Genomic DNA, 13,303 nt, shown 5'->3' with positions numbered 1-13,303 from the left:
GATAAAACCTTAAAGGACGGTTCCAATGAGTTAGCAGCCCTTTTCTCCGCGGGGGGCTTTAAGGAAAGAGCCCAAATGTGTTCTTTTCTGTCCATTGGGGTTACACCCATTCAGAAGTCAGAATTGAGGTATGCACCCCCCCTTTTTTCTTCCTCTCTTCTTCCTCAAGAGTTGGTCAAAGAGGTCTCTTCTGCTTTATCTTAAAAGGTCACACAGGATTTGGTGTCTAAAACAGCAAGGAAGGTTCTACCTACTTTTTTCCTATAAACCGCATAGACAACAGTAGGAGCCAGACTAAATATCTTCTGGCGAGCCTGGGAGAGGAGAGGAGCAGACCTTTGGTCCGTACTATTTCTAAAGGAGGGATGCGAAATCTTTTTCCTGGTGAAACCTCCTTTTATAGTAACTCCGATTGAACTCTCTGCCAGATACAGAGAGGAGCCAAAGAGACAGGCTATGCAACATCAAATCTCTCTCTTATTGGAGAAGGAGGCTATTGACCAGTCCTGGATGTAAGTGCTCTCAACGCCTTCGTTCAGAAGACAAAGTTCTCCATGGAGACATCGAAATAGGTCCTAGCAACAGTAAGAAAGGACGACTGGATGTTCTCTTTAGACCTCCAGGATGCTTACCTCCACATCCTCATCCATCCGAACTTCAAGCAATACCCGAGGTTTGTGTATAGGAGGAAGTTGTCCAGTTTTGGGCTCTTTGTTTCGGCCTAAGCACCACCCCTCAAATAGATGGTGCGTCTGCTAGGACCTGTCGTTCTTCTAACCATAGACCTCTTCCAAGCTCCCCAACCCCTTGGAGAAGGAATGTTGAACGTTCTAACCATAGACCTCTTCCAAGCTCCCCAACCCCTGGGAGAAGGAATGTCCAACGACGAAAGGAAACGAGAGGCTTTAGCTCTCGAGCAGACGTGCCCTCGAGCATACCTGTTGACGCTTCCCAGGACGCTCTCCTTCATCATAGGAAAGGTGAGGTAAAAGTGTTTTCGTCATCTTCGGATGACGCAGCGCCCAGACGAGGCTGGCATCAAGCTTCCAGACCTCTGAAAAGGAAGATGGACACGGTCAATCAGCGTCATATCATGACACGCAAGCTCCTGGTCTTTGGAGCAGTCCTGAGAGTTTTTCATTCGACTGAAGAAAGCTCTCCTGCCAAACGTCCTTTAAGGACATCGGCAACTGTCAAGATGCATCCAACTCACCCAGTTGCAGGACAGTTGTCTGAGCCTGGCATGGCCTCGGTTCATGCTCCTCCTCCACCGTCAGACTGGTTATCGTCTTCTGGACGCTCTACGCGTTCTTTAAACGCCGTAGAAAGCGAGCTTGTGGTAGACGTGACGTCTCCTGTACCACAACAAGTTTACTCCAATTTTTATATGCTGCAAGATATGCAACAGAAACTCTCTTCGCTCATGCAAGTTTATTAGTCTGCGGACAACAAGAGAGTAGCATGCCTGGACTCTGAGCGTCAGGGAGCTTCACACCTGGACGCCAAGCGTCGAAAGGCTGCTAGTCGAGAGGTTCTTGACGACGAACATCTTTACAACTCCTCCGTTAAATGTCGTGTTTCAGCTGCTTTAACCCAAAGGAGTCAAGCAGCCAGATGTGACGTCGAGCATCCAGAAGAGCGTGGCGCCGAGCGTCCAGCTAACATGATGTCGAGCGTCCAGCTAACATGACGTCAAGCGTCCAGAAGGACGTGACGTCGAGCATCCAGCTAAAACGTGACGTCGAGCTTCCAGCTAAAACGTGACGTCGAGTGTCCAGTAGGACGTGACGTCGAGCGTCCAGCAAGACGTGACGTCGAGCGTCCAGCAAGATATGACGTCGAGTGTCCACCAGGACGTGATGTCGAGCAGCAAGCAGCCAGACGCGACGTCGAGCATCAAGCAGAACGCGACGTTGAGCGTCAAACAGTTCGTGACATGGACGTGTACGCATTTCCACAGTTCAAAATTCATTACAAAGTGATGCAAAAGTTTATGTCACATGAAGGGACCAGATTGACTCTAGTGGCCCACTTTTGGTTCTCAAGAGAGTGGTTCTCAGAGGTACTGGTATGGATGGTGGACACTCCAAGAAGCCTTCCATCAAGAGTAGATCTACTCAATCAACCCCACTTGGAAAGGTACCATCAAAATCTCCAAGTTCTTCATCTAACTGTCTTCAGATTATCGAAAAACTCACAAGAGCTAGAGGTTTTTTCGAAGGAGGCAGCTAGGGCTATTGAAAGAGCAAGGAGGACTTCTACCATCAAGGTTTACCAATCCAAGTGGGAGGTTTTTAGAGACTGGTCCAGAGTCAATTCTTTTTCCTCGTCCAGTACCTCTATAACTCAGATTGCTGACTTCCTGTTATATCTTCGTAGGAAACGCAATGTTTTCATCCTCTACCATCAAGGGATACAAGAGTATGTTAGCAACCGTATTCAGGCACAGAGACTTAGACCTTTCTAATGTTAAAGACCTACAGGAACTTCTCAAATCGTTTGAAACATCAAAGCAACGGCACCAGGATTCACCAGCTTGGAATCTGGATATAGTCCTGAAGTTCATTATGAGTGACACGTTTGAGCCCTTGCATTCAGCTTCATTCAAGGACCTCACGATGAAAAGACTATTTTTGGTCAGTCTGGCGACAGCTAAACGAGTCAGTGAGATACATGCTTTTAGTTAAAACATTGGTTTTTCGAGATAACAAAGCTATCTGCTCATTGCAGTTAGGCTTTCTCGCCTAGAACGAACGCCCTTCTCAACCTTGGCCCAAGGCTTTGGAGATTCCGAACCTTTCGGATGTGGTTGGCGAGAAGTTGGAGAGGGTCCAGTGCCCAGTAAGAGCCCTGAAGTTCTACCTGGACTGAACGAAAGAGTTGCGAGGCAAGTCGGAAGCTCTTTGGTGCTCGGTCTAGAAGCCCTCGTTACAGATGTCGAAGAATGCACTTTCATTCTTCATCAGGCTCTTAATAAGAGAGGCTCATGTACATTGCAGTGAGGCAGACCTCAAGCTTTTAAAAATCAAGACGCATGAAGTTAGAGCTGTAGCAACTTTGGTGGCCTTCAAGCAGAATAGATCGTTGCAGAGCATTATGAACACAACCTTTTGGAGGAGTAAATCTTTGTTAGCATCACATTATTTGAAATGTGTCTAGACTCTTTATGAGGACTGCTTCACTCTGGGACCATTCGTAGCAGCGAGTGCAGTAGTGGGGAAAGGATCCACCACTACATTCCCATAATCCTAATACCCTTTTCTTCTCTTGGAACTTTTTATGGTTGTTCGTGGAGATTGCGACAGTCTTCCACAATCATTGATTTTAGTCAGGTGGTCAATTTGTTCCTTGAGAGCACCCAGAACAAGAGTATTGGAGGAGGTCCTGTCACATAGAGGTTTTTAGACCGGTTTGACAGCTCCTAGAGGTCTTCAGCCCCCTGGGTGGATCGCTGGATCTCATAAAAAAAGCGGATATAATGAAAAAATTCATTGAAGTCAGCTTCCTTATGAGGTATGAACCCTTAAGCTTGTTTATTAACTCTTAAAGTAAAATTCCAACAATGTTGGCTGCCTCTGACCCTCCACCAAGGGTGTCAATCAGCTATATACTGTATATATATACAGTATATATATATATATATATATATATATATATATATATATATATATATATATATATATATAACTACCAGCTGAGTCAGATGTTTAAAAATGATATTTTCATAATAAAATAAATTTTTGAACATACTTACCCGGTAGTTATATATAATTTAATTCCCCCCCCCTCCTCCCCTCTAGAGACCTATGGGCATGGAAGATCTGAGGAATCACTGGAATGGTTCCAGGTACCTTACTAGAGGGTGCACAGGTGGTACATCTGGCTACCTAGTCGGCGATTGCCGCGAGTTTTGAAATTTCTGCCGGGACATCAGGGACTAAAGCTATATATATAACTACCGGGTAAGTATGTTCAAAAATTCATTTTATGAAAATATAATTTTAAATCCATGAAACAATCTTGTGGAACTCAAGAGGTGACATAAAATGTATGTTGTTTTAATGTTAGTATTTATTAGGAAATAAATCAATATTACTTGCAACAAATATTTCCTGAACTTCTAGGCAACAGCTTGATGAACAGGCTCGTTATGCTAAGCTGGAACGTCGACGTCAGGAAAAATTGGCAGCTGGTGGAAGCCTAGGAAGATCCTTCTCGCGTAGTTATGGAACTGGTTTGGAAAGGGCAGAGAAAGATAAAAGAAGGGCATCTTTAAGGGTAAGCAGAATTTAAGCCTGAAACTGTGTGTGGTTTGAGATGTTTGATATTCCTTGCTCATATAGTGATAATTTTTGGGTGTCATTCTACATATATAGTACATAGACTTTAATCATTATTAATTATTATTAAAAAAAAAAAACTTTAACCAGACAACTAAGTTAACATTGAAATGTAATTTCTGTATAAAACTTTTTATTCACTAATACAATAATTTGGTGTTATGATATTTCAATACTGTAGCAATATGACAGTAGATTAGTTTAATGCTAAAGTTTCGTCATCCAGTATATCACTGGGGTGTAGTGTTTAGATAATCTTCAAACCTTGAATTGGAATTTAACATGATTCTGTTTCCTTACAACATTCAGGAGTGGATAGCGGAAGTTAGTGGATTTGTTTGATCACATTATGCATCACAGTTTGTGTTGGCTTTTGTTATGGCAGAGCTAATTATTCTCATGGCAAATTATTTCCCTATGATTTTTTATAAGGACACATACTGTCTATTGGAAAGTCGGTGCTTTGATGCTTCAGTATAAAAAACAAAACAATTTTATTTCTTAGTTTTGGGCACTTAAATCGTGTAGTTTAAATTACACATAAATGGAAAGATGGCTTTATAAAATGTATCTTTATGTACAGTTCAAGTTTGCCATAAGCAAATATATAATTCAGTTCGTAGATATAGAGGATGCCAGGTTGTAAAACATTTGATTTAATAGGAGAATTTTCATTTATAGCATTTTGAAGTATTGGATAAAAATTAAAATATTGACTAAAAATTCATGTTTTATAAATGCACATACTTTTACCCAGTTGTCATTTTTTCACCAAAATTGGATGCCATGGATACATCTACTGTAGGGTAATTAATACTATACTATACTGTACTTCATTTGCCTTTTGTCAAGTGAAATTTATATTTTTATTGAAAAAAAAATGGAGGGTATCTCTTATTTAAATTCACCTATGGCAAATCCAATCAGAACCCTTGGTTCCTGATTCCCAATAGAATTATGTAAACAGCTTGTTAAATTTTAAGTTTGTTAGTAACCATAGTTTTATCTTTTTAATGGTACAGTACTTAATTTCCATAATGTTATTTATACAGTATCTCAAGTTAAGGACTACTCTCTTTAAGTAGTACAGTATATTTTATAGTTAAAAGAACATGTATAGTATCATTAGTTACTAGCTGCCCATTATCCAAGTCTCTGAGTAATCCTTATGAGTAACAAAATGTGACTCTTTGGCAACTTTCATTACTTATTATTTATAGCGTTTGATAAACTTAATTGGCAAAAGCTAAAAAGAAACTTTAATTTGTATCATTAGTACTGATCATACTTCAGCAGTGTGTGTAACCTTTATAATAATTCTTTACTGTTTTATTTTTGGATTAGCTCTGTCATATTGGTGAATAATTGCTATTCTGCATATTTATGAAACATGCTCAAAAAGCTCTGTTGTTTAAAGACACTTGGCACAGCCCTATGCTTTGTGTTAACAGCAAAACAGTAATTGTATTAACCACAAAACCACAAATATGACGGTAGGTTTTGTTTGTGCTTGCTGCAATAATGATAAACTTCATTGCAATGGCTGTGTATTGATGAAAACTGATGGTTAAACATTTTGGCTAACAGTGAAAAAGATTCATGCTGTTTTTTGCATCTTATCAGTCAATTCTCATGTTGCAAAGCTTCATTAGGAGTCAACTTAACAGTAAGCTTATTGAATATTAAACGTTAATTTTCTTTTTTCAAGTCCTTATGTATAAATATCGCATTAACTGTGAATGTAACCTTTATGTAATGGAATGTTTGAAGGGAAGCTTTAAGAGGGTGTATAGCACGACTTACAGTGTCCTCGCCTTCTGTTTTGTAAGATTTTTTAGGCTATCAGTTGTGTTCTTTTATCTGACACTGGTTTTGTTACTGTTTGGTGGAACATCAGTAATACAGGCTAACCATGTTAGCTAAACAGCCACTAATTTGACAGACTACTATGTGAAACCATATTTATTACAGATACTGCACACGTTTACAGGTTTATTTTGCTCTTTTAATTTGCAGTGTTTGATCATTTACTTTTTTCACTGATACACTTGGAGCACTTTATATTCAGAAGCTTCTTCCAAATCACGAATGTTTTTAAAGTTCATTCACCTTATATAATATTAGTCTGTACTTGGTACTGTACTATAACTGTTGATTGCTGTATCTGGTATACATTTACTTCTATGAATTAAGAGATCATCAGTGCTGCATTCTAATGGACAGTGTTTGCTTTGCTTATTTTTCCAAGTAGTAGAAGTCATGCAGTATTTCAACATACAACTTATAATTATATATTCAATATATATCCAATTCAAGAATTTTAATCTACATTTTTTTTTTATATATATATTTTCAGGCCATTCTGTGGCCCTCAATTTTTTATGACTTCTACATTAATCTTTTTATGTGACTTATGGGCAGTGTTCATGCTTTTGGTTTAGGTGTGATTGTTGTTAATGTTTAAGAAATCTGACCACAAATCTCAAGGGTCTTCAGAGTTTGTTTGCTTTGAATTAATAGATTTAGTTTGACTCACCAAATTGCTGTGCTTTGTACTGCTCCTTAACTAACCAACTTTCTTTTTGGCTTTCTCTCTCTATTGCTAACAATCCTTGCTGTTCTGTTCAACATCATTGATGACCACTTAACAGCCATTGCAGAAAAAGGTTTGCGCTTTTACCACACTCCCATCCAAGGTATATTGTGCTTGTTATTAGCTCTTAAGTTTTGTCTTCTGCTCCTTTGCCTCATTTTGCTTTGTTTCTATTTATGTACATAACTCATCTTCTGTAAGTAAGAATTTATCCTGTACATAACATGCATATTTATGTATAATTAGCATTATGAATATTTTTATTTAGAATTCAATCAAATACAATTTTCAGTACCATGAAACATAGTTTTAGCTGGATTAATATTTGTTATCCAGTATAATGGTACTTGTTTAGATGTGTGCTGTGCAGTAGTTTCCTTCTAAACAGTAAGTTAGACACTGTCTAGACATCTGCAAAATAAAGTTGTTACAGTATATTTATTAGAAGTAGCATGTATGATGAGAAACTTGAGGATTGCAACATATCATTTTTCGTGAAAGACAAATAAAGGGGTATCTAGACTTGCAAAGTATGTGCATGTCCCTGCTTGTAAATTTCAAAATGGAAATGACTTAGGGGAGGGATTGTGATAGTTATACTCCATGAAAAGCCCTTGGAGTGCATAGCCTATTATCTTATTTTTGTTGTAATTCTGTTTATATGTCTAGTTTTTTTTATCAAAGTAAGATTAGTGTATTTTCACCTATAGGCTGCTAACTTCATACATGGAATACATAAGGGACGGTTATGACTGCTAGGAGTGTCAAGGTCAGGGGTTAGATTACAGAAAATTCATGTTTTGTATATTTTTGTTTTGGTGGTTTTTTATAATTCCAGTCATCAAATTTTGCTTAAATCACATAAATGAATTATTCCCTGGAATGTCAAGGGCAAAAACAAAATCAAGAAAAGGTAGTGATTTTGAACAACATAAAGCCTACAGTATTGGAGAATACTGCTTAATGGTGCTTGTGCTTTTGATTGTAATGTATATGTTTCTTATTATTTAGTTATTTTAGAACAATACAATACTGTTTCCAATCCAATTATATATGGGTTCATAAATACCCATTATTGCTTTTAAGTAATATTTTGAGAAAATATCTTGTTCATGAATTAATATTTGTATAGATCTATTTTAAACTCTTATGGACTTTTTCTTAGTAAAAACCTCAGGTACCTGTATGATATACAGTACTGTAAAAGTTCTTACACTACTAATACATAGGTATTTTGCATGTACTTTTGTCTGCCAAAGGTAAATACAGTACAGTAAAATTTTGAAAATTGATAGACCATTTTAGCTTCTTTTTTATGTTTGACTTAATCGTGTTTAAGTATCACAGTACAGTAATACCTCAGGCTACAAATTTAATTCATTCCAGGGTGGCATTCGTATCAGGATTTTTTCGTATTATGAGTCTCGTATTACACTTGAATTGCTTAATTTGTTCCAAACCCTAAGAAAACACCCAATTAAATTTTATTATAAAACTATAACCACAATGAAATAGAGCCAAATACATTTTAATCATTCCATATACCTGACCTAACCGTTAATACCTGTTAATGAAGTATAGTAGATATTACTGTAGAAAATAATGCAATAATAAATTGAAAAGAAGAGCAGAAGGGTAAATCCAGAAAAAATTAATAAATGGCAGAAAACATCAACACTTTACGAAACACTTAGAATTAAACTTCTTTTTTTTCTAATTTGTTTTATTTTTATTTTACTTTATGTTTTGCACTTTCTAATTTTATCAATTTCTTCTTCACTTCCACTTCTCCGTTTTTGGGGATCACTTTAACCTTCACCTTGGCTTACTAATGGCCTCTTTGAAAAGTAACGATTCAAGGAAGCTTGTTTCTGCCTACTTTTTAACATGTTCTTGAAATGACTCTGGCAAATGTCATTAGTCATTACACTGAGCAAGAGCATGACCCATGTGAACTTTTTGAAGCTTTTCTTTTCTATGAAATCAGCCAGTTTATGATAATAATATAGCATCTCCTTAATTTCTGCAGTTGTCGTAGTCATAGCCGTGTCCTTCTCCTTGCCACTGGAGAACTGTTCTTGAATGACATTCAGTTCCATGGCCTGCCAATTCCTTCAGGTCATTCGTCGTAAGCTCCTCTTGGTGCTTCTCGAAAAGCTCATTAATGTCATCCTCATCAACGACCAGCCCCATGGACTTACCAAACGAACTGATTTCCTCAAACTCAGTTGCGAAACAGGCCTTCAGCTAAGCCTACATCAATCCTTCGAAGTCTCTTGCAGAAACGGCATCAGGTCACAGTTTCTAACACAAAGAGTTCAATGTGGACCTCAAAACCTCCTACCAAGCTTGATCAATGAGTCTGAGGCATATCACGACATCGAAATACTCCTTCTAAAATTCACCAAGGGTGAAGTTTGTGCCGTCAGTGATTTAGGAACGTCTTTTTGTAGAGAGCTTTTTGAAATTGGAAATCACTTGCTGGTCCATGGGCAAAGAGAGGGGTGGTGTTAGATGGAAGGAAGAGAACCTTGATAAAAGAACATTCTAGGAGGGTATTATCCTCGAGGCCAGGAGCTTGAGCAGGGGTGTTGTCCACCACCAGCAGTCATGCCTTTAGAAGGTGTTGCTGCTTTGATAGCTTACTTCTGCTTAAGGTTGGTGCCTATTGTTGACAGATTTCGGCCATACTACTTAGCAATTACACACAACCCTATGCCACCCTCATACTTCTTGATAATCTCCAGCTTTGTTTCCATAGAAAGTATCCTCTTCTTCTTTCCTTGAATATCAGTAACATTCTTGTAGTCACGCCTTTAGAAGATGTTGCTGCTTTGATAGCTTACTTCTGCTTAAGGATGGTGCCTATTGTTGACGGATTTCGGCCATACTACTTACCAATTACAAACAACCCTATGCCACCCTCATACTTCTTGATTATCTCCAGCTTTGTCTCCATAGAAAGCATCCTAATCTTCTTTCCATGAACATCAGTAACATTCTTGGGACCCATGGCTATAGAATTACAGATTGAATAAGCAACACAAAAGCTATAAATACGAAATTGAAATCACTTCACAAATTCAATCTGAACGATAGCATTGCCAAAACGAAATGATCGAGGGACCCTGATATGTAGATGCATGATGGGAAAGATGCTGACCAATAGGAGAGCTGGATTTCATTGCGGTAACTCTCATCTGGGTAGGGAGATAACCGATGGACGAGCAGGACAATATGTTGGTTAGCAGTGGAAAATGAGCAACAATCATCTCAAGTTGTTGCTAATCTCACTTTCATAGAGCTACTTCAAATACCTCTGGTAGAGATACTGTTGTTTATAAATGTCCCAAAAGGGGCAGGGTAGTCCTTGAAAACAGGACCTAGATGAGGTTGGAGTGTTCGTTAACCCAAATTTCAATATGTTATAGGGCTTTCAGGGTTTACTGAATACTGTAATGCATTGCAAGCTATTTTTATCATTATCATAACCCTTATTTTAGCCTTCTTGACCACAATTTAGTTGGAGATTTGGTATAGTTTCATATAATTTTTAGAACAGATAATCATAGCATTATGCTAATTTCCAAGTAATTCCAGTAAAAGCAATCTTCCAGGAGTTATCTGAAATAGCTTAATTTAAGTGATTTCCACAGAATTTTTCACTATACCCCCTAGTATGCCACTTTATAGTAAGTTTTTTGTAAGAGAATTGATCATAGATAGTTACATGCGGTGGTCAATATATGTGATCTATAGATGATTTTGAGAACATAAAAAGGCAAGTTACAAAAATTTATTTGTAACATTTTCTCACACTGAACTGTGTTGCCTTCTGCCTTTTACTTTTGGTCTTGTTCTACCAAGCTGTCGAATTACTTTGGCTAGGGTGGTTTAATATACACCTCATTTTATAAAAAACAATTTCCTTTAGGAGAGGATTATGTGCATCTTTAACATGTTTCAGTGGTCTTAATATGATTATAAATAAAGGGAATTTTGATGAAGGAAAAACATATTTTTGTGCTGTGTGAACCCAAAGGACTATCCTGTAAAGGGTAGAACAGGAAATTCTATACAACATGATATACCAAGGAAATAGTATCTAACCTGACTAAGGGCCAGTGTATTAATGTGCAAGGCATAGACTGTAGGTATAAGAAAGACCCACAAGATAAGGCTGTATTAACACTGTCACAGTCCCTTCAAATCCTGAATTTGTCTGCTAACTGACAACATAGCACCCACTGAGAACCATTACTAATTCTAACGACAATGCTTACTTAGGCATTTCTTTCTTACGCGCAATCATCTTTTCAATCCTAAGTTATGTCTCTGTTATATCCCACTTCCTTTCAGGAGTCTAAGAAGGTGGGAAGGTCTTGGGGACCACATAGCACCTTCGGCACTACCACTTTTTTGGGGTTAGGCTGTTGCTTGGTCCCCCAGATCTGTTAATGATGAATGAAAAAAGGTAGCCTTGTGCCTAAAATAGTGTCAAGTTACCTACAATAAAGAAAATGCCCAATTTTTGCTTACATACATAAAAAGAAACCAAGTTGACTAACACACCTACTGAGAGAAAATGCTAGACATACATGACCACCATGGTGCCTCTGTTTAGGGACCTGGTTTATGATCCCTCTCTTCCACTTGATTTCCCCCATAGGTGCTACAATTGAGCTGAGCATCACAGACTCACAATGTATCACTTGGATTTGTTCTAAGTACTGTAATGTTTTAAAGACCCTATGGCAGACCAACCCATAAAGCTCTGGGTGTCAAGAAATTACATAGCAATTAATGCCACTGAGGAAGCAGTTTTTCACATGGTAGGTTTTGAAGAGGGAGGTCAAGAGAACACTGGTACCCTCTGTAGAAATTGACTAGGTCTGGTTATTTTGAAACTAATTACCTTCTGGTGATGTGGACCACTGCAGATATGATTGCAGGTTAGACATTGGACAGAGGTTACTACAACCAGGCTGTAAAGCAGAGATATAAAAAGTGCCCCACCTCTCGATGGTTTTTAATATTCTACCAAAAATAGAAGACCCAGGTCAGTATCAGCAGCCAGCAAGGCATAGCTTTTTAAGAGTAATGAGGAAGTTATCAGATTTGACAAAAAATAAAGCACTATTGAGTGACCAGAACACTGAAGGACTTGGTAATGACGGTCATTGCAAAGCGAAGGACTAAGTAATTTTGTGAAGCATATCCAAATCTAAATGCACATTTAAAGCTTGCTTGATAGGTCCAATCAAAGCAGATTTGCATGACGACAAAATTGTTGATGGCTTCAGCTTCCTGTCTTCTAAGAGGGTAACCAGAAAAAGACCTCTTACATCTCATCAAATACGAATCATTGTCAGATGAGAATTCTCTCTTGTACATACAGGAAGATTCTGGGTCGACTTGGAGGAATTGAAGAAATTTCGACTCTACTCTGATACAGCTGTGCTGATCAAAGAGGGTGTGACTTCTGTCTCAGACACTGAAGAACTTGGAATTGTGGATTTTTGTACCACAGTTGGAGCTGCAAGCACAGCTGTCCTTGTGAAGAACTTCAAAACCTAAGAAATCAAAGAGAGTGATCGAAAACTATCTGTTCTTGACAAAGTTCAAATCTTGTTCTGCAACTGTTTGTGAATCCACATAGAGCTACCTTGGATGGAAGTTTGTGGTTCTCTTTTGTAACAAACGGGTTCATTCAAAGATTTTGGGATAATGTTGAGGATCTTGTGGAAGGGGCTCTGTACAAAGAACGGCTGACAGGCAAATTGAGGTGAGGAAAAACTCCTCCCAAAGGAATTTCATAATTGAAAGAATTACTGCATTTAAGAGTTATTGAACAAGATCCTTCTATCCAGAGACCACAGACTGCTGTCTGGTTGTCGATAGAGATTTTGATGTGAGAGTTCCTTCTTAAACTGAGCTATTAGTGTTGGAATACTACCATATGTTCCAACATATTTTTGTGAAAAGCTACAAACTTAGGGAACCATATTCCAAACACGTAGGTGTTCTCTTTATGACCTCCTCAACACAACTTGGATATATTTGTGTGAAGAACTATGAATATCAGAGTGTGATTAGTAGGACTGACACATTGAGGTCCATGGTGTGAGAATCCTTTTACAAGAAATTGGTAACTGGGGAATTCTGTCTCCAAGTCCTTTTCAGGCTGCCCTCCTCCACACCCAGATCCAGAAGCACTGGAAGGGCATGATTTGCATATGTGTGGCATAATTCTCTCATCTCTGCCAAGACTAACTAGTCATCCAAATAGGCAATTCCCTGAACTCCCGGCAATTGCAGTAGTCTGATCACTGGCTTTGCTATTTTGTTAACACCCTTGGGTCAGTACTGA

General features: G+C 38.3%; 1 protein-coding gene across 1 annotated transcript in view; it reads left to right on the top strand.

The window, feature by feature from the left end:
• Liprin-gamma (liprin protein kazrin) overlaps positions 1 to 13,303 on the top strand; it is a 162,220-nt gene that overhangs the window by 108,213 nt on the left and 40,704 nt on the right. Inside the window, 2 exon segments of the mRNA XM_068346008.1 lie at positions 4,125 to 4,278; positions 6,992 to 7,036. Coding sequence (XP_068202109.1) covers positions 4,125 to 4,278; positions 6,992 to 7,036 — 199 coding nt within the window.

This window comes from Palaemon carinicauda, chromosome 22 (genome assembly GCF_036898095.1).
Source record: "Palaemon carinicauda isolate YSFRI2023 chromosome 22, ASM3689809v2, whole genome shotgun sequence".
NCBI classification, from domain to species: domain Eukaryota; kingdom Metazoa; phylum Arthropoda; class Malacostraca; order Decapoda; family Palaemonidae; genus Palaemon; species Palaemon carinicauda.
The sequence above is the reverse complement of the archived record's forward strand: the minus strand, read 5'-3'. Positions and strand labels throughout refer to the sequence as shown.